Genomic DNA, 22,325 nt, shown 5'->3' with positions numbered 1-22,325 from the left:
GTGCCATTGAAATTGATGCGTGGCCGGAAAAATCTAATTTATGTCCTGCAACCTGACGTTCTGAGTGCCACAATTGGTTATGCACAAAGCTTGCCTCTTCGGGGAACTCTTTCCAGTTCGTGTCCCAGCTGGGTTTTAGCCCCAAAATTGCTGGCACTACTAACTCGAATGTATGGCAAACAATTATGAAAAAGTAAACCCTCCGCCGGAGACAAAGATAAAATGATGGGCAACAAGTGCATTTCATTCGCACCCATCTACAACCGAAAATTCTGTCTCATCCCAGTGATTTATTAGGTTCAAGTGCTAGAAATGGGAGAAAATGGAGAAAGGGGTGAAAAGGGAGGTGGAAAAACAGAGATAAAACTGAAATATGAAAGAGGGAGGGCCCAACACTTTATGCGTACCACGCTGCGTATGCGTATTATACGTTCCATGTATGCGTATACGTAATCTAAGCCATAAGGACGAGGGACAGCAGACGAGTGTGTCTGCTTCGTAGTTGAAATTCAAATTGGATTTGCGAATGTAATGGACAACAGAGGCAGGAACATATATGCACTCCGGTGAGAGTTCAGAGCAAAGAGGCAACAGCTTTTAGGTTGAACACAGGCCCATGCCCCCAAGACTCTTCGTTGATTATGATTTATTATTCATCTGCGATCGAAAAGCAGTCATGAATTGATTTTTGAAATCAATACAATAGGAATGAAGGTAGAGGAATGTAAAGGAAACATAAGGTTTTTCTACAGCTTCACTGTGTCGCTTAAACGAATAAGGTTATAGCCATAATGAGAAAACTTAAAAGTGATTTGAAATTCCCCCTATAACCAAATCCCAGATCCAAATGAGTTCCTTTATTTAAAATGTCCAGTAATAATTAATTTTGATTTTAGTTCACTAATAAAAATAATTAAAAATAACCTTTTTTGTAAAAATATAATACATGTATTATTATAAAATTTCATTATTTAAAACGCATTTTTAAATTAAAAATTTAAAGTGGTAATCTTCTAGTAAAGTCACCCGTTATTCGTTATCAAGATTCTTAAAAAAAAATAAGTAAAAACGAATTTAAATGAGGTAAATAAAACGTTATAATAAAAATGTTGCAGATCAGGTGCGCAGCAGCCGGCGTCGCTGTTGCGGTCGCCGCTCTGCCGCAGTCACCGCCGACTTCTCCGTCCGACTTCAGCGGCGGAATCGTCGCCCGTCGTCCGTCGACGACCGCCTGCGATTATTCCGATTCCGATTCGGGCGTTCAGTTCGGTTTGGCGAGTCGAGCGTGTGCGAAGCGCTCAGAAAACGGCGCACGGAACGACGGGAAATCTCTCAGAAGACGCGCGTTTTCCAAATTCGCAAACACTCTGCTCAGTTTCGAGGTTTCTTCGAGTGCATAATTATTTTACACTGTATGCTCAGTGGTATTGGCCTGTCAATATAGCAGCTGTAGCAATAACAACAACGCGATAAGATAAAAAGCGCATAATTAAAAGTAAATAATAAAGGCACACACAATTGGATCTTGAGAAATGTGCAGCGGGCGAGAGAAAACAAGATATAAATAAACTTTTGAAAAATAAAAAGTGAAATTGAAATGGAAATTGTGGGCAATCGGCCGCCGGTTGGCGACCGAAGTGAAATGAAGTGCTTAACCCATGTTCACAATTAACACTTGATATTAATGTTAATCAATCGGCAGCAAGAATATTCACAAACACCTTCCGAACTACTGACCACAATCGTTCTGAATCTACTTAGATTTGTTTTCCCAATAGTTATGGAATTTGCATTCATTTATTTGTCATTGGCGATTTGTTTACCATTTCAGTCTACTGTGTAAACAAATAATGTTGATTAATGGCACAAGCTAGCCGCAGCAAAACACTAAATTTGATTTATCCCTGCCGAAATGCAGTATTTAATGAATGAATGAAGGGAGTTCCAATAATTCAATCGATTTTAATTGTCACTTTTAGGGCAGCAGAAATAAAATAGAATTTTAGAAACGCTCTGAAATTTCCCCCAATTTGTTTGGCCCCCTCTTAATATTTGTAATTGCCTCCCAAGCAAACAAAATACTTTGCAGTAGCCAGATTCCAGTCGCAGTAGCCAAAACGTGTTTGCTGCTTGAAAACAAAAATTGGGGGTTACGTTTACGTAGTTCTGGGTATCGTTTTTCGGCTCGTTTAATTGCTGTTCCCCAGCAATATTTATAGCGTGGACAGTAAGCCGGGATATTGCATTTAAAAAGACAGTATTCCCCACCGAAAAACCCCCTGTGACAAAGAGCAACGCGAAGTGGAAAAACTGTTTTAAACTATCGATGCGAGTGAACGCATCCCAAGGGAATAAAATAGCCACTGGGGCAGGGAGATGGGTCCACTCGATAACCAGGCAATGCTGACAGACGTGTTGAACTTGAAATACAATTTGTACAATTTTTTACGGTTGGTATTTGCTGACAATTTTTAGGGGTGGAGGATAAAGAGTGCTGTTTTTTTTACGGAAATGTCAGACACTATTTTGTAGTATACTTTCAAATATTTGGTACACACGGGAAGTCAGAAGTGTGGCAGAATTTAGCATATTATTATAATAGTTTTATAAACATTTTAAAAAATATTTTAATATTTTTACATCCCCAAGTACGAGAATATTTGTTGTATGATTTGTTTATTTTTGTGTATTTTTTTTATTTATTTGTATCTTTTTTTCTAGTTTTAAAATGTTTAATAACTTAGAAAATAACACATTTCAGTCTAAATATTTCTTAAAAATGATCAAAAGAATTTGTAGGGTTATTTTAATTCCATTTTTATAAGATTTGTATCTTTTTATTGACTAGAGTATCTCCATTGCGACTGTTTTAAACTGGGTTCCCGCTTGATGTTATTCGATTTCTAAATGGAATATTCAGCATTGCTCGCACTTTGTTTTCATTTTCACAGTTTTGTTTTGGTTTTTTTCGTTTGTTCAATTTTCACAGCATAAAGAGTGCGATGTGCAAACACAAAACGTTCTCCGTAAATATTTGTAAAAAGTTTCCTTGTAAATGGAACACTTTCAGTGAATGAGTGAGCAATGTGCAATTAAAACGCCTACGAAAAGTGGACTTAATTTATGCTCACCCAGTCACTTTATTGCGACACTCTGTCACCTGTCTCAGGTGTCTAGGGTGTCTGGGGTGAATCAAAACATGTTAATGGCTAATTCAGTTGATTGATAATCGCATTGCTGTGATGTAAATGAGTACAGTAATTGTTAGATGCCGATATGGATACTACTCGCATGAGGTTTTTCAACCAACTAATGACCTAAACTTTTAAGAACAACACTTCCTAATAATTAAATATGAGTTTGCCTAATTCCTGAGAACAATTCCCTAGCAATTACGCCTTCGATTACCTAACTGCTGAGTATTACGCGGCGTTCAATTGTGTTTTCATTTTCTTCAAGTACAGCTAAAAATAAAAAATACTCACAAAATATGCAGCTCATATTTCTCGCACCAAAACAAAAAAAAACCCAAACAACAGAATCAGCTTGGCCAGCGTAAAAAGCAGCCGAAAAGAAACCAAAACAAAAATATTATCCAACAAATAAAGAGAGTAGTAATGACCGTAAAGAAGGCTATTAAGATGATATCTAAAATCGACTTGATAATACCCTAATAGCCTATTTCTGATAATTAATAATGGTCAAGTTTGAAACCAGTTTGAACCAACTAAAACTAAAAGTCCAAATTCAAACTGAGAAACATGAATGAATGTTTCAATCCAAGAATAATCCATAAATAACGATCAGAACTAATTTTTTAATTACCCAAATGATCGATTTAACGACAGCTAACGGTTCCAAATTGTCAGCTCGCACAAAATGGAAAGCAAATCAGCTTCGATTTATTTGCATAGTTTCAGCTCCGAAAAGTAATTAAGCAACATGACCAAGTCGACGACAGCAAAAATGCCAAGGGATCGGGTGAATACGGGGGAATTCGGGGGAATACGGCGGCGGACTCGGGGTTTACGCTCTAAAAATAGCCACAACAAAGCGACAGGTGACGTTTGACTCGCTGGCCAGTTGACCAGTTTGCCAGTTTATCAGTTTACCAGTTAAACAACCTATTAATAAAGCGTGAACTTCATTAGTCAGAGGCGAGAGAAACAAATAAGTGAATTAGCATAAGCCGATGAACAGCTGGATAGATGACTGATACCCCCATCGCGACTTTGGGCCAACGAAATGGGCGAATTGTAGATTAAAACCTCATAAATCATTCGCCTCAATCACTGTGGGGGCCCAGAGGTCTAACGGCATCTCAAAACTATGATTCTACACTTGGAAAAGTTGAAAAAAGAAGACAAAACTAATGTTATAAATATATTTTAGGATCTATTAAGTTAGAATTTTGTATTCAAAATTTGAATACTGATATTCTACACATAGAAATATGGGATGGTTGTGATGATCTTATTAAGAAGTTGGTAAAATGCAAGAAAAAAAAAGAAAAGCGAATATTAAAAATATATATTTTTTATTTTTTGAATTTAATTTATTAATTATAATTTATTTGTTATATTTTTCGAGTGTACCGATTGCTACCTGATTGAACGATGATATTCGAGGGGCAGGGGCAAGCCGCAAACAGCTGGAGATCGAGGCTTTTGCTTGGTTAATCCATGGCACGTGTAGACTCTTAAGACCCAAAAATACTCAAATCCATAGCGTAGAAAATTAAAAAGCCAAAACAAAAATGATAAAAAAATAACAAGGAAAAAAACAAAGCCTTATGGAACAAAACACTCTCCATCTCTGTCTCTGTAAATGCCCCTTTCCTTTCTCCACTCCGAAATCTCCGGGGAGAGCAGCAGCTCAAGTCTCTAATTGACCCATATTTCTACTAATTTTTGGCATTTGACGAATTGTCTGCTGGCTGTCGAATCCGACAACCTTGACAATCGGAATTACAATGGTCTGCCAGGTCTCAATAAATATTTAAATGTTTGAAAGTGTTTGGGAACCAATTTCCAAAAATATTTAATAATATAACTAACTTTACAGCTTAGACTGCCGTAAATCATAACAGAAAATAAGTATAAGTCCGATTCCAAAGTTATAATATAAAACAAGAGGGAACGTTATAGTCGGATGCCCCGACTATCAGATACCCGTTACTCAGGTAAAGGGAGTGCGAGATGGAGATAGAGATAGAAAACGTTGATCACGCATAACTTTTTAACGAATGGTCCGATTTGAAAAATTTCTTCTACATTTCGATAGGTATTGATAAACACAATAAAACTGCATTTTTACTTTTCCAAAATATTAAAATTTTTAAAATCGTATATAAGCGATGGTGGGCGTTAGAGGGGGCGTGGCACCATTTTGAAACAAACTTGCGCTGCGTAGGAATTCCTAGAATCTGCATGCAAAATGCCAATCTTCTAGCTTCTATAGTTTCCGAGATCTCAGCGTTCATACGGACAGACGGACAGACAGACAGACAGACAGACAGACAGACAGACGGACAGACGGACATGGCTAGATCGACTCGGCTAGTGATCCTGATCAAGAATATATATACTTTATGGGGTCGGAAACGCTTCCTTCTACCTGTTACATACTTTTGCACGAATACAATATACCCTTTTACTCTACGAGTAACGGGTATAAAAACCTTTTTTAGCAACGCCAAAGGGCATCATTACGGAGCTTTAATATTTTTTCAGATATTTCTTTAAGGCGAATGGTATTGTGTCCACTCTTTCTTCTTCGCATTGTATTTATTACCATTGTTCGTTTGTCTTAGACGATTTTTATTATTTTTTTTCGCTACATTTGAATGCCTTTGAGGGCTCTTTTTGTCTGGATCTATTTTTAGATATATAAAAAAATTTATATCTTCGTGGCTATAGACACATTCGAAAGAAGTTTAATGAACGGATAGCCGTGATGATAATCGGCGAATGGGAAAATTGGTCAAGAGTTAACCGAACTTGAGCTGTGGACCAGGAACTGTCCCCAATAAAGCCAAAAGCGATTGCCGTTTTATATGTCGAATCATTCTTCTTCGCCGGGGCAACAAAGCAATTCTTCACGTTCTTTACTTACTTTCCTAATTGCCGTTAAATTTGCAACGAATTTGAAATCTAGGGGAACATATATGCTTAACGATTTGGTAATACTCCAGCACAACAAAAAATAAGCCACTTGAATACGTGTCAGCAACAACAAAATATTAACCCGCACAGGTGAAGGTCAAGAGAATTTTAAATACCGCATTTCGGTTTATTTTTAGCCCTTTTGTTTTTAAATGCGTTGTCAGCTTGAAGTGGGTTTAAAAAAATTATATTTTGTTTACGACTCTCAATCAATTATTTTGTGTATTTTGTACACACAAAGTTCAAGCCCAAAAAAAAGATGTCAGTCGGGTTTGTTTAAGCTGAATTATTATTTTTGCATCTAATTAGCCAATTCGTTTGTTAGTCGAATTAGAAACTCCAATGGTTCCACTTTGTATTGAAATAATTTATAGGTCTGGATAGCATGTGATTCATGAATCGTTGACTTTCTAGGCCTATCACATATTTGCATATCTGTATGAACTCTTCATTCAGTTCGAACTTCGAAGTTCCTCTTCTAAAAATAACCAAACGGGTCTTATTCTTTTGATACACCCTTTTTAGAATGAATGAATGAGAGGCTGACTAGTATATTTCCCAAATCTATTCCCCATTTAATTAAAACCCTATTATTCTTTAGAAAGTGTGTCTCGGCTACGGCTAGCAATTAAATGCCCTTCGATCGTTTTCGTTTTGGTTATTATTGCTCCACACAACAATTTGCATGCCCACACACAAGTGTTTTTACAGCAAAAATTGCAATGTGGCCTGGGTTTGTTGTTCACGGGTTGCATTTAAAAATACGAATAGTAAATATTGTTTTGAATTTTCGGCTTCCCAATTCAATGGCCATCTGCGGCTGTTCATACATATATGTGCTCAGGCGTAACGCATCTTTGAATGCTTCAATAAATTGGAGAGAGACAATCACAAAATAAATGCCACAAAATTTCCTGCTGTAAAAGTGCTAATTAAAATCGATTGCCAAGAACGAATAAAAGGTGAAAACATGTACGTCGACGAACCAGTTTGCTAATGAAAAGTCCGAGATGGTTAATTAAATTTGAACAATCGTCGGTGATTAATAAAAATTGAGCCAAACAAAACAGTGCAATTAATAAACAAAAATTCCAATTTGCCACAGGTTTCCATACCGCAAAATGAATTAAGGGAGAGCGCCGAGTGTTAAAAGGGTTGTATGTGAAATTAAAAAAACATACGCATAAATAATGCGATCAAAATCAGTGACAAAGAGCAACGCTTGACAAACACAAACGAGAAAAAAGTACACAAAAAAATCCAAAACCGCGAGATGCCCCAAGTTGGCCAAGGACTGAGCCTGCTCCTGATCCTGTGCCTGCTGCAGAGCCACCTGTTTCCCAGTGCCGCCTGGTTCTACGATGCCGAGTCCGTGGGCGGAGTGGCCAGCATGGGCGCGGGTTCGGATGAGCACAGCTTCAAGACGCCGGAGACGAAGAACTCGCACAAGTCGCAGTCCACCGAGCTGGTCCAGCACTTTCCCAGCCTCCCGTTGTCCAGTCATCGCAACCTCGGCGGTGCCCGGAGGCAGTTGGTCTTCGTGGCCTTGCTGCCCTCCGTGGAGTCGGATAACAAGAACGACTGCATCATGCCCAAGGTGCTGCCCGTTTTGGAGCTGGGCATCCGGCATGTCCAGCGAATGGGCTTCGTGGGCGGCACCCACTTCGACATTCAGCTGATTTCGCGCGACACCTTCTGCTCCTCGAAGTACGGACCCATTGGCTTCTTCGAGATCTACACCCAGTGGCCGGAGGTGAATGCCGTCTTCGGTTTGCCCTGCGAGTACGTGTTGGCCCCCATCTCGCGGTACGCGGATGTCTGGCAAGTGCCCGTCCTCACCACCGGCGGCAATGCCAAGGAGTTCAACAAGAAATCGGAGAGCTACTCCACACTCACGCGGCTGAAGGGAGCACAGGTGAACAATCTGGGCAATGTGGTGAGGGCCATCCTCAATAGCTTCAATTGGACGCGGACGGCGCTGATCTACCAGAACGAGAACGCCAAGGTCAAGGGCAACTCGGTGTGCTTCCTCTGTCTGGCCGCCATCCACGACACCATCGAGGAGCACTCCGTCTACCAGCTGGGATTCGACACCTCCACCTGGACGAAGGCAGACATCACGCGGATGCTCAAGAACGTGGCCATGCAGACGAGAAGTAAGTGGTGCCAGATGATGGGAATTACTAATATATTTTGAAGTGGAACCAAAAGTTTAATTATAAAGAATAACCACTTTCTTTCTTGCAAAATATTGCTACGTAAATCAAGGTTATTTACCAAAAAAAAAACCTAAAAAATTTTGCTTTTTATCTTATCTTTTTTATCTTAAGAACCCCATCTCTTAAATATATTATTTCCACACCCAAAACTCAAGTCAAAAGTAAAATATTTACTTTGTGCTTTATATTTAATGTGCTTCTTTATTTTCTGAGTTTATTCAACTGCTTAATATAATGTTCCATAATTATGCCTTTACTTTGGATTAAATGTAAGACCTATTTTTATAGAATGTAAATTAAAAATTTAGTTTAACAAATTTCAATAATTTGAAAAAAAAATCATAACTAAATTTTAATAATCTAAAAATATTATTCAAATAAGATTCTGGTTAACCACTTTGTGGCAAATTAAAATCAAAATTTAAAAAACTCTGCAAAAGGTAATTAATATTTAATTTCATCTTAATGCTAATAGAGTTTTAAATTGACATGAATTCCTTTGCATCCGCATATCAACCTTTTTTGCCAATTATATTCGTAATGAAGATCCGACAGAAACCTTGATGCAATTGCATTTGCATTGCATTGCATTTTAGAACCCACATACACCCTGAACTTTCTAACCTCATTGCGTGCAGCATTGAAAGCGAAATCGATCTAATTATATTTGGCAAATGTAACAAAGACGAGTTCAAGAAACCAAAGAGATAGGAAATAGATGGGCAGTTCACTTTCGAACGATTCGATTTTATTTATAGACAGCAGTGGCGGTCTGTGTGCTCCGTGTACTATGGGGCGTATGAGCAATGTTTACAGGCAGCTATTTGCGAAGTGAAAAGTAAAGTTTGATGAATCGAATGTTGTCAGAGAATCAATGCTGTTAATTAACCCATCTCGTTGGTAAACGAAATCAGTTATGATGCCGTCAACTGTCACGACCAGATGACAGGCACCAAAATATTATATTTATCGCATATGAAGCAAACGCAGCGTGTGCTCGCTATGCCACCTGCCCATCCGATCGAACGCTATTGTTTAATTACAGCTCATTTAATTTCATTTATTGGCAATTAACACAGTAAACAATTACAATCGTTATGCATATTTTGTGAGCCAGTCGCGCCAATACGAGTCGCACTACTATGCTAATTGAATTTTAATGGGATAACGATGCGAGCCAAAAAGAAGATGGGGCAATCACTAGAAATCGACTAGGGAATACGCTCGATGGAGTGACTAATCAAATGGTATTTTAATTATTATGAATAGTCATGAAAATTTAGTTATTTTCTCGCAAAAACTAATTTACACAGAAATAAAAAGCCAAGCATATAAATTATGACATCTCGAATCATCCAATAAATTATGGCAAATTTAATATCTTTTTAATGAAATTGTGCCTGGAATCTCTAATGAAATTCGGTCTGTCAAATATTATTTTTGGGACGCCGACAAAGAAAGTAGAATTTTGATTGCGACAACTTCTAACAATAGAACCGAGTTCAAGGGCAGAGTATTGATACTTTCTCTTTGAAGTGCCCAAAAATGATCACACATTTTTCAAATAAATCTTTACGTGATTTGTATTTTTAATAATCAAATGATTTATGGTCAATCGCATTTAACACAAACGAAACGAATTTACAGCTCAGGAAATTTATTTTAAATATTTTCATTCTTAATTTAAGAGCCTTTGAGTTTATTAAATTGTTTGATTCGTAACTTAATACCTTCCTGAAGTCATTGTTTTACTCACTCGCCTTTTTATTGCTTTGACAAAATTTATATTGCTTTTCCCATTGATTTATTATTTAATTTAAAGTAATCTTATACGGCAATTATGCTGGATGACACCAAACGTTGAATCACAGTCGTATTTATTTGTAATAAAAATCATAAAAATGACTCAAGCGACAGCTCGGAAGTCAACAACAGCAGCCAAAGTGCATATGCAATATTTAAACGCAGGAGACAAATAAAGAAAACAAAAGTTGTATAATTAAATCAAGTCAATTGCACGTTTTTGCTCTGAACTTGAAATTGTCTGGTCGGTCCATTTGTCTTCTATTCATTTTCTAAGTAATTAAATTTTAGCGAGAAAAGGCAAAGGCAAATGCAAAATATGACGTAGGCCAAACAAAATTGCACTTGGTTGTCTTATGTGCACACAAATAGGCTGAGGCTGATATCTGGCTATCAATAAAAGCAAGGGTTTCACAATTAATGTAGCATTTGTTTGCAGCATATTTGACAAGCAAATACGGCAGCTTATTTGCATATCATGCTGCTTGCACCACACGTCGTATGTGCAATTACATTTGCCAGCTTATGCTGGCTTATGGAATGCAACATGAACGTTTATATTTATAAGTAGCACTGGCAGGCAATTTGTAATTGATAAAATTAACATGCACTTGTTAGGGGAATCAAGTTCTAGATTCGGGTTAATTTTCAATTTCTTATCTATAAATGGCATAAATAACAAGTTTTTAAATTATTTTATAAATTGTTTGTTTGGTGTTTACTTTAAATAAACCTTTATGATTTTTATAAAATATTTATTTAATTTAACTTTAATTGTAATAATATTTGTTTTAATATTTATCGAATATTTTATCGAAATATGCATAAATGTAAGCTTCATGATCTATAACAACTATTTTTCGACCATTCTCTTCTGCCCCGTAACATATCGAAAACTCTTTCGAGTACTGTCAAACACATATCAACTTGAAACTGAAGCACCATTAAGATCTTTGGGTTTTAATTTAAGAAACAATGTGTTTTTTGTGTGCTTCCCTTTCGGAATTGAATTACGTTTTGCACTCGCTCTGACGTCAAGGAAACTGACAAGCTTACAAGTCCCATTTCGGGTAGGAGACGAGAAGCTCGACAACTTTTTAATAAATTAATACATTTTTAATGACAAGCGCAAGAGCGGTGGCTGTGAGGCTGTCTCGCCTGGGAGCTATTCCAGAAAGAAGACGAAAATACAACTTTTTCCAACTCGTTTCTGACTCTTTGGCTTTTTATTATTTTTTGCAGTTGTCATAATGTGCGCCGATCCGCAGTCGATACGTCAAATTATGCTGACAGCCGAGGAGCTGAACATGATCGATAGCGGCGAATATGTTTTCATCAATATTGAATTATTTTCGCGGTGAGTATCTCAACACTAGGCAAATGTATGAATTACTTAACAAAGTCCCAGACACATGAACACACACACTCTGGCAGACAAAAGGTGATCATTTATGGCAATTGCCAAACAATTTGCTGCCTTTCACTTTGATCAAATAAAAATGGGAAAAAATCCACGCGCACTCTCGATATAGAAAAAAAAACAATATTCTTTACAAACTGCGCATGAGCAGCATTAGTCAAGGTTGTTAATGTTATGAAATGTACCAAAAACCAAGCGCGCTTTATAAATAGCTTCTGCATTTACCTCACACAAGAGCCTAACTATTTTTAAATTGAGGAAATTCCATATTTCGGCACATGGCCCGATCGATTGAAGCCAGTCTACCTCCGTGCCCGCCAAAAGCACAACAATGGACGACAAGCAAAGTGCCCACCTCAGATTCAGACTTCGACTCCGATTCCGAGCCATATTTATTATGATTATCCACCAAGCATTAGTGCTGAGTAATGCCCCAGCCTCTTTGTTCGAAAAGATCTTTGTTGTGGAACCCCTTAAAGTAGATAGACAGTTCCATCCCAGGAAAAGCTGGGAAAACCTAAAGAAGAGATGCTCGCGATCGTTTCATTTCTGATATTCCATCGAATTTAATTGCAATCTACTTATAACTTGCATGTGCATTAAATGCATTCTAATCGCCCGACCTTCATGACACTCGCAATCAATGGAAAAATGCTGCGTACATATGTATGTATATACATTAATCTATATACTAGTAGTATACAACAAGGCGTGTGCGAATGCCGGTATATGCATTGGATTAGCTAATCAATTTCCTGCTTGCAAAAGCTCAAAGTAAACAGACTGAAAGATAACTGGCCTATTATTAGAATCCCTTTGATATTCTGAGGAAGATTTGTAACTGTCATTTATCACTGCAATTAATATTTAAATTTCTTTGGATTATGATATTTATTTACATCGTAATTATTCATTCAATAATTGTCCAATCACAAATCCGCCAACTTATCATGGATTTATATAATTGTCTCTTCTTTGTGGGTTTTATTTACATCCCCTATAAATTGATAGCTTCCCTACTTGCATATTTCCTATGATCTCTCGAAAGTCCAGCTGTCCATTCATAAATCCTCCCACTCATCTGGGATTTCTTGCAACTCTTTAGCTGCAGTGTCGATAACTGTAGTGTAATCCATAATCAATATTTGCAAGTAACATTGAAGCGATTGAAACACATGCGAGTTACAGATGATAAGCGGGTAAATGCTTTGGGGGAGGGGCTAATGAATTCCAAATGCATTTACATAGAAAAGTGCCAGCAAGTGCAAGTGTGTGGTCGATTCGCACACTTTACAATTCTATTTATAAACAATTTATGACGCATATCAATAGCTGGGTAGTAAACTTTAACCGAAGGCGGCACAAAGGCGAGTTGAAACCGACATTGATAAGACTAAAACTAAAATTAAAAACGAACAAAAACAAAAGAAATTAAAATAATCGAAAAAAGATTATAATAAAAGGGCGAACTCTATTCATTGAATACACTGAACCAAAAAATCTGTAAAATACATTCATTTACATTTTTATCTTAAAAATATTAAGTTAAAAAGAAAATAAAATAGAGCGTGCAAATAATCGATAATTTCGATATTTTGACAAAATCAATTCGATAATATCTATGTATTAAAGGGAAAAATATCGAGAAATTGCAAACTGTCGATATTATTTCAAGCTCTCGAATAAAATCGTTATGAATAAATTTCTTTAAAATTCATACATCATAAGTTCATCCTGTATTTGCATATTGATACAGAGATACTGATTTAATTTATTATTATTTTCACCCCCAAAGGGTTCAATACCTGACATCGCAGCCCTGGTACGATAAGAACGACACGGATTTGAATAATGAGCGTGCCCAGAAGGCCTATACCGCCATGCTGACCGTAACTCCCAAACAGCCGAATGACAACGAGTACACCCGGGTCTCCAATGAGGTAAGTGCAGAGTGGTTTGGGAAATGGGGAAAAGTAGGGAGCAGCAGCAGGAAAAGCTGCAAAGGGAAGCTGCATTTGCATTTGCATGGAAATGGATGTGGAAGCCAATTTGAAAATTTTTGCAGATTTCTTTTGTTTTTCTACCTTTATGCGCACCTTTTTTGGCCAGAGCCTCATGCATACTCAATTCCAGTGCACGTTCCCTTCTCAACCGCAGCCTATTTTGCATCGCAACAGGCGGTGGACTGGGAGGAGGGTCTGGGGTAAACATTTTTCTGTTGATACATGGTAAATTTGCAACAAACAAAGCCGACAACACCTGAGAGCCAAATGGCAACTGGGCAACTTCAAACCGAAGAGCCCTCGAAAAGCCGGCCCAGCCACCTGAAAACCGAATGAATTTGCTGTTGTATCTGCTGATAAGCAGCCTGGGAAGTGGGAATGGAATCTGGGGGGGTGACCACCTCTAAACAGGCTTCTTTGGACTGCAGTCCGTCTCGCTAATGACACTCGACTTCCCTCTCCACCTTTCTGTTAGATACTTAGTCCATGGAGAGGAGGCGAGGAAATGCTTACGACATGTTGATGATGCTTCTGTGTTTGGCATTCTGTTAGCCAAGTTAGCACAATTTTGGCCCAAAATACAAAGATACACGTAAGAGATATCTCTTTAAGGGAAATCCCCAGAGAGATAAGTGTTATAATCTTCTATATTGAGGCTTTACTAGTTATGGCTCTAAAAATAAAATACATAAAACACATTAGAAAATTTGAGTTTTAGATTTAAACCATTATAAATTTCTTTGGTTTGAACACAAAATAATTTATTGCATTTCAGATTTAAACTCCAATTTAAATAGAATTTATGGGTAGAAAAGAAAGCTTTTTAAAGCATTTTAGATTAAAATTTCTTCTCCAAAATAAATCCATTTAATGAGTTCCATTCCCTCCCATTTTTTTAGAAATTTCCATAATTCCTATAAATTACATTTAAATGAACTTTGCTCGAAAGCATTTCCATTACTAAGGTAGTAACAACATTTCCGAGTGTATTCATCTGCCAATAGCCGCCAGAACTCAGGTGGCCAACTGGCTTACAATCCATTCACATTTTCCATTGGCAGCCTTTAAGAAAGGCAGCTTAAATTGTCGGCTTTCTTGGCGCAAAACTTACGCTCAATGGACATTTGCAACCGCAGCTCCGGTCTCCAAATCCCGGCAACGCCGCTTGTCAAAGGAGAATGGCCAGCGAAATCCGCCAGTGGCACTTCGGAGTGCGGTGTGCAATAATTTCCACATGGATTGTGACAAAACGTCGTCGTCCTCGTCGTCTTCCTGCCTTTCTCCATTCCGAGCGAGCGAACGCGTAATTGAATTTTCACGGGGGCCAAAGCAATTAAAGAGGAAAAGCGCTGGGAAAGTGGACAGGAATTGATGCCCCTCGGCGATGCATGGAATAGGGATTAGGAAAGGGGTGAAAAAGGGGAGTTGACTGCCAGCTGAAGGGAGATTAATGCGTTGCCATTTACAGATCAAAGCCATCGCCGCGGAGAAATACAATTACACGTTCAGCGACAACGAGCCGATTTCGGCATTCGTCACCTCCTTCTTCGACGGAGTCCTCCTCTACGCCAATGCCCTGAACGAGAGCATCCGGGAGGATCCGACGATGCTGACGCGACCCATCAATGGCACCGATATGGTCAGGCGGATGTGGAACCGCAGCTTCACCGGCATCACCGGCAACGTGACCATCGATGCCAATGGAGATCGGCTATCGGCCTACTCGCTGCTGGACATGAATCCCACCACCGGCAGATTCGAGATCGTGGCCCACTTCCTGCACAACCGCCTGGAGTTCGAGGCCAACAAGGAGATCCACTGGGCGGGCGACCGCGAGGAGGCGCCTCCGGATCGACCCACCTGCGGCTACGATGGTGCAATGTGTCCAGATAATTGTAAGTATTGAAATTATATCCCATATTTGTCCGATCGATATGAAATTTGGTATGTGGGCAGATATAAGGTAAATAATTAGTTTGTCTTCAGATCGAAAATCTCTAGGTAGCAGGGTTTATTAGTAAAAGTAAATCTAATATTGGTTCGATTTATATGAAATTTGGTATGTGGGCAGATATTAGCTAAATAATGAATTTGTCTTTATATCGGACATCTCTAACTAGTAAGGTTTAGTAGTAAAAGTAAATCTAATATTGGTCCGATTGATATGAAATTTGGTATGTGGGTAGATATTAAGTAAATAATGAATTTGTCTTTAGATCGGACCTCTCTAACTAGTAAGATTTAGTAGTAAAAGAAAATTAAATATTGGTCCGATTGATATGAAATTTGGTATGTGGGTAGATATTAGACAAATAATTACTTTTTCTTCACATCAGACATCTCTAACTAGCAATGTATAGGTTTAATCGAAATAAATTGCCATAATAAATATGTTCCTAACTTAATTTCGAACCCATCTCCTAGCCCTTCCCGGCTATGCGATCCTCTCGATTGTGCTGGGCACCATGGTGATCGTGATGGCCGTGTGCTTCTTCTTCGGCTACCGTCACTACATCGCCGAGGCGGAGATCAACTCGATGAGCTGGAAGGTGTCGCTGGAGGACGTGATGTTCCGGGATGCAGCGGAGCGCGGACTGCGCGGCTCCTTCCATTCGCTGGTGAAGCAGAGCTCGCAGCTGACGCTGATGTCCGAGGACATGGTGTCCATCAACGGAGACCGCCAGATCTTCATCCCGGTGGGCATGTTCCGCAAGAGCAAGGTGGCCATCAAGCCGGTGGAGGTGGACAATGTCCAGGCGCTTCTAACGCGCAGCCTGATGCTGGAACTCAAGCGGATGAAGGATCTGCAGCACGACCACTTGGTCAAGTTCTACGGCGCCTGTCTGGACCAGCGACGCAGCTTCCTGCTCACCGAATACTGCCCCAAGGGATCGCTGCAGGACATCCTCGAGAACGAGCAGTTCCAGCTGGACTGGATGTTCCGCCTGTCCCTCATGCACGACATCGTGCGCGGCATGCAGTTCCTCCACAGCTCCGACATCCGCTCCCACGGCAACCTCAAGTCCTCCAACTGCGTGGTGGACTCGCGGTTCGTGCTCAAGATCACCGACTTTGGGCTGCACACCCTGCGGCGGACGAGATTCGACCTGGAGAGCGACGGGGGCAACTGCAACAGCCACGCCTACTGGAGCAGTAAGTACTAAGTAGTTAAAGTTTGAAGTGCAGCTAAGTGCACTTAAAGAAATCGCAATTTATAAATAAATATCTTTAGAAAAAAATCGTTTTATTTTTCAAATCTTAAAAAAAAAGTACCTACAAAACCATTTTTTAAAATAATGCCTTATTTTGATTATTATTTTTAATAAAAAATTTAATTTTGACCTAAAAGTACCTTTTTAAACTCTTACAAAAAATATTTTCCCTAAAATGTACCTTTTTTAGGACCGTTTTTTCGTCAGTATTTTAAATTTTAAGTAAAACGGCCCTTAAAATGTTGCAAAATTTAAATTTGGTTTAAGATACACATTTTTTAACTCCTAAAGAAAATATGTTAGTATTTTAGATATTAATTTAATTAAAACGAAATATTTTTCTTCGTGCAGAACTCTTGTGGACCGCCCCCGAATTGCTGAGAGTGGAGCACAATCGGGCGCCCGAGGGAACCCAGAAGGGTGACGTCTACGCCTTCGGAATCATTGTTCACGAGATAACCACTCGACAAGGTCCCTTTTACCTGGGCAGGTGTGCGTACGAGAAGTCGCCGCAAGGTATGCAATGCAAGTGTTTCCCATCCTTGGTCCTTGGTCCTTCGACCCTTTGTCCCTTTCGCTTGGCCGTTTTCGTGTTGCGGCCGATTTTGTCTGTGCGGAATTTTAATGCCAGATTTTTGCACATGTTGCGGTTTTTCCGTCCGTCAGTTGAGGTTGGGGATGTGGTTATGGGCGCAAATTACCCTTGGAAGTTGAAGCTATCACTTAGCTTCTGCAGAATGCCAAGCATTTTGTTTATAATCAAATACAAGGCAAAACATATTTAAGAATAAAAGTACTAGCTTTCAGTTTGCCAAACAATTTAATTGAACTTTCGGTATCTAAATAAAAATAAAACCCTTTCTACTGTATTAAATCGCTACTTTGAGTTTAAGCACTCAATGCCTGGTTGAAAGGCCAACTTCGAGCATCGCGCCGATTTCAATTGGCGCCCAAAAACTTGGTCTTCGAGTTGGCACTTGACGAATTCATCAAATTAGGCCGTGACTGGGCTAAGGGAATCAGAACCGACGAGAACCCCTCGTCAGCCGCAGAATGCAACTTTGGCAACTGGCAACTGGCACTTGTCGAGAGTTGTGTCTGCAGACGAATTTAATTGCGGTCCCGGCGCGCTCGGCAAATCGAAATCAAAGTGCAGGCTGGTCGAAAACTCATCTCTTCTTGCGGTGGGTCACGTCCTGGCAGCTGGCATCGTGGGCGAGGTCCCAGCCACAGCTGAAGGGCATCAGGGCCCAGAGGCTCGGCAGCTTCCTTCTGCTCCTGGGTTTCTCTTCCTTGTCCTTTTTGTGGGCAGTGGCGCTACCTGCCTGGACTCTGGCTGCCCGCTCCTGCCAGGCGTGGTAGCATTGCATTTGCTGAGCCTCCAGCTGGCGCAGCCACTCGATGCGTGATCTTCCCCAGCCTCGGTGGCCAATGGACGAGGGCGGGGTCTTCTCGCGGCAGCCAAACACCACTTCGATATCGGTGGGCTCTGTTTCCTGCTGCTGCTCCATGCCGCCACACTGCCTCCTGCTCCTCGAGGACTTCTTCCTCTTCGTTGGCCCACTGGTCACGTTCCAGAGTAGATCCGCCAGTTGTCCCTTGGTTAGCGGCTCCTTGCGGCGGCCGAGGAGTTGCAGGAGCAGCTCATGCTGGTGGCAAGGCCTCAGCTCTTGGGACTTGGGAGGCTTGGCCTGCACGAACAAGCTGACCAGCTCCAGATATTCCTTCCCGGTGCACATTTCCGCCGCCGTGTTCAAGTGTCCAGTGTCCAGAATCCAGAATCCGCCTAGGTATCGTCCGGTGTTGACATAAAACTACACTTAACACGAATAATTTACATAACCGACTGGGATCGAATGAATTCTGTAGCAAAGTCTACACTCAAAATAAATTTTAACTAAATTTTAGAAAATCGTCATTAAAATTTATTTTTTCTAAATACAATAAAGTTATTTCCAAATCTAAGGAAATTTTTCTAAAATCAAGAAAGTCTTTCTTAAATCAAGGAAGTTTTTCTTAAATGTAGAAAATGGTTACCACGAACTAAAACCACCCTAAAAAACTAGAAAAAATGCCCTTAGAAATTATTTTCTAAAAAATAGAAAGGCAAACGAAAATAATAAAATATTTTGGCAATTAAATTATAATTATAATTATAGGGTTACCCTTCCTCTCGAATCTTTCACAGAAATCATCGAATTGGTCAAGGGTTATAGTCCACTGAGAATGCAGAAACCTTTCAGGCCGGAACTCGAGCCCAATTGCGACACCAAGGCGGACATTAATGGCATCATCCGTCGCTGTTGGGCCGAAGATCCTGCCGAGCGTCCCGATTTCAACACCCTAAAGTCCATGATACGGAGGTTTAATAAGTGGGTGGATAATAAATTTAAGTTAAATCAAATTTAATCACTTATTACTTGTGTTTTTATAATCCTTCAGGGACAATGAGACTGGCAACATTGTGGACAACCTGCTGAAGCGCATGGAGCTGTATGCCAACAATCTGGAGGAGCTGGTGGAGGAGCGCACCCAGGACTACCACGAGGAGAAGAAGAAGTGCGAGAAGCTGCTCTACCAGCTTCTCCCGCAGAGCGTGGCCGCCCAGCTGATCAGCGGACAGCCGGTGGTGGCGGAGACCTTTGACCAGGTGACCATCTACTTCAGCGACATCGTTGGCTTCACGGCCATCTCGGCGGAGAGCACGCCCATGCAGGTGGTGCAGTTCCTCAACGATCTGTACACCTGCTTCGATTCGATTGTGGAGAACTTTGATGTCTACAAGGTGGAGACGATTGGCGATGCCTATATGGTGGTGTCCGGTCTGCCCATCCGGAATGGCAATCAGCATGCCCGGGAGATAGCCCGTCTGGCACTGGCCCTCCTGGAGGCGGTGCACAATTTCCGGATCCACCATCGGCCGGAGGATCGATTGAAGCTGCGTATAGGCCTGCACACCGGAGCCTGTGTGGCTGGGGTGGTGGGTCTCAAGATGCCGCGCTACTGCCTCTTTGGCGACACCGTCAACACGGCCTCCCGCATGGAGTCCAATGGGGAGGCACTGAAGATCCACATCAGTGAGACCACCAAGCAGGCGCTCGATGAGTTCGGCACCTTCGTGACCACCCGACGGGGATTTGTGCCCATGAAGGGCAAGGGCGAGATGCTCACCTACTGGCTGGAGGGCGAGGTGCCACGCCCCGACGCCCTGATCTCGCCCAGCAAGCTGATGCTCACGCGCCGCTCCTCGCTGAAGCAGCCGCAGCGCACCCAGTCGCATCACCTGCACAAGCAGCACTCCGAACTGATGGTGGCTCCTCAGATGCCACCTGCACCTGCGATCGCCCTGCCAGCACCGCCGCCGCCGCCGCCGTCCAAGGATTCGCCCAATCTCCGCGTGAAACGCAAGATCAGCTCCAGCTCACCCAAGCTGAACGGCGGCGGGGGTTTCGACTACCAAAAGACTGAGAATCCCTACCTGGATGCATCGGCGGCTGCCCAGAGGAACTGCGACATCTACAGCAGCCGGAGCCTGAGGGACATGGAGGAGACCTCCGACAGCTGGGAGCTGGCCCACTTCCGGCTGCCGCTGAGCGGAGCTCTGAAGAGCCACCACCACCTCAACAACAACAATAGCCACGGCTATGTGCACTCGAATTCCAGCTCCAATCTGAGCGGCATCCTGCAGCCGCCTGGCGGTGCCAGCCAACGGAGTCGCCTGAAGCCCTCGCCCACGATCTCAACGCTGCTGACGGGCGCCCGGAGCGAGATGAATGCCTCTCCGGGGCCCGAATCCGGCAGCATGGGCAGCAGTGGCCAGCTGAGGATCAAGTTCGCCGAGGGGGATGAGACGCCACTGCTGCCTGCTGCTCCGGCTGCTGCTCCTCCTCCGACGATTCCCATGGTGACCACCTCGAGTCCGCAGCGGAGCAGCAGTGGCCAGAACATTCCGGCGGAGCAGAGCAGCAACCACTACGGGTTCCTGGTGAAGAGCTACAAGCAGCAGTGCCCACCGGTGGCGGGCAGTGCCGTCACCCAGCCGCTGCTGGCCAAGATCAACTCATAGCTGTAGGCGGGGGAGCCGGGGGAGGCGGCCACTCCCTCTCCAAGTCCACTGTAATCATATGCATATTAAATGTACTTGTTTGTGATAATAAGTTAAACCCAAGTTGAACAAGTTAGTGGTTAGTCGATAGTCGCGACCGAATCAAATTCGAAATTCGTACGGGAACTCTTCTAAAATGTTTCGTAGTTTTTAGTCCTCCCTTTTCCCTTTAACTCATAAGTAGCGAATTTTACATGTTAACAAACCTCAAAAAGAAACACTCGATGTAAATAGCAATTTACTACCAATCAATTTGTTCCTTGTGCTTTGAATATATCCATTCTCTCCAAACTCAGACAACTAGCATAGAGTAGATATTACCTAGGGTTAAGCGTAGAACTTTTCTGAATATTTCTTGTGTGTAAAGTATTAGACGAACATGAATATTTATTTTGAAAATTGACGAATAAAGAAATCTATATGAACTTTATATATTCAATTGTAATTGAGATGGGTTTTCTTAAAGGGTTCGGTAATGTTTTTAAATCTTAGTTTTAACTGAGAAATATGAAATAATAACAGTGGCGAATCTAGGATTTTTTGGTGGGGGGTGATATTAAAACCATTATTTTCTTGCATACTTTTTCAATACCAAAAGTCCCTTAATTTTTTAACCGAGTGGAAGTTGATATATCACCTCTTGTGGTTCCGCCCATATATGTAGCTTCCCCAGAAACAATTTTAAACAATTTTTACATTTAATTTGTTTAATTTATAAACTATTTTGTCCTTTATTATTTCATGTTTCAAATCTGCATGTCTATTAGTTTTTTAAATAAGTTCAAAGTAAGGTAAATCTGGATTTATTAGTTGTATTATTATTGTTGTATAAAAATCCCTTTAGGGTTTCTCCGCAATATAGGGGTACATAAGTCATCCTTCAGGATCAGCGATCTAAACAGCTGGATGGAAGGGTGCTACCTGGAGAACCTATGTCCGAGATGCGACTCCAGTCTTTGAATTCCATCCATTTCCTGATATATTCGGATTACTAGGTAATGTCAGCCACAGAATTCACAAATAGCAATGACTTACCCTTTGCCCGGGTTTTCTTTCCATCTTCTCTATTGTACTGCTCAATCACGTCCTCTCGGAAGCTCGTCAAGAGCTCCTGGCCAAGGGCCACCAGCTCCTCGTCATGTCGGCCAGCCTCAATCATTTTCTTGATCCTCTGCTCCACGGCGAGAACCTCAGTCATGCGATTGATCTCGCGGATCCCCTTCTTTAACGACGGCACATTTAAATAGACATAGACGAATGCCGCTATCATTGGTACACCCCAAAAAATAAGTAGCTGAATCATTTTTTAGCGAATCGACTTTTTGAACTGCTTTTGGAAAAGTTGACGACTTGACTGTGCAAAGACGAATGTCCTAATGTCGTCTAGAAGGCAAAGTCA

General features: G+C 41.1%; 3 protein-coding genes across 5 annotated transcripts; 1 reads left to right on the top strand and 2 right to left on the bottom strand.

Annotated features, from left to right (window-relative positions):
* Positions 1 to 1,272: 1,272 nt before the first annotated feature.
* On the top strand, positions 1,273 to 21,356 carry LOC108056177 (atrial natriuretic peptide receptor 1). 3 transcript variants are annotated; one of them, XM_070216035.1, is made up of 9 exons: positions 1,273 to 1,495; positions 7,270 to 8,320; positions 11,429 to 11,543; positions 13,402 to 13,546; positions 15,078 to 15,504; positions 16,034 to 16,762; positions 17,173 to 17,337; positions 19,010 to 19,193; positions 19,264 to 21,356. In XM_070216035.1, exons 2-9 carry the CDS (start codon positions 7,438 to 7,440, stop codon positions 20,885 to 20,887), a joined length of 4,272 nt encoding a protein of 1,423 aa, XP_070072136.1. In that variant the 5' UTR covers positions 1,273 to 1,495; positions 7,270 to 7,437; the 3' UTR covers positions 20,888 to 21,356. The 3 variants fall into 3 exon arrangements, with proteins under 3 accessions (XP_070072136.1, XP_070072137.1, XP_016995371.3); XM_070216036.1 differs by having other exon boundaries at positions 1,273 to 1,606; XM_017139882.3 differs by having other exon boundaries at positions 1,278 to 1,382.
* On the bottom strand, positions 17,623 to 18,685 carry LOC108056178 (uncharacterized). The gene has a single exon (XM_017139883.3). The coding sequence runs from the start codon at positions 18,558 to 18,560 to the stop codon at positions 17,991 to 17,993; it is 570 nt and encodes a 189-aa protein (XP_016995372.3). The 5' UTR covers positions 18,561 to 18,685; the 3' UTR covers positions 17,623 to 17,990.
* A 368-nt stretch (positions 21,357 to 21,724) lies between the features above and the next one.
* Positions 21,725 to 22,309, bottom strand: LOC108056165 (uncharacterized). The gene is made up of 2 exons (XM_070216040.1): positions 21,962 to 22,309; positions 21,725 to 21,900 (listed from the first exon to the last, which is right to left on the bottom strand). The coding sequence occupies exons 1-2, from the start codon at positions 22,227 to 22,229 to the stop codon at positions 21,857 to 21,859; spliced, it is 312 nt and encodes a 103-aa protein (XP_070072141.1). The 5' UTR covers positions 22,230 to 22,309; the 3' UTR covers positions 21,725 to 21,856.
* Positions 22,310 to 22,325: the final 16 nt, after the last annotated feature.

The sequence above is a fragment of the Drosophila takahashii genome, chromosome 3R (assembly GCF_030179915.1).
Source record: "Drosophila takahashii strain IR98-3 E-12201 chromosome 3R, DtakHiC1v2, whole genome shotgun sequence".
Classification (NCBI taxonomy): domain Eukaryota; kingdom Metazoa; phylum Arthropoda; class Insecta; order Diptera; family Drosophilidae; genus Drosophila; species Drosophila takahashii.
This window is presented reverse-complemented; position numbering and strand designations above follow the sequence as displayed.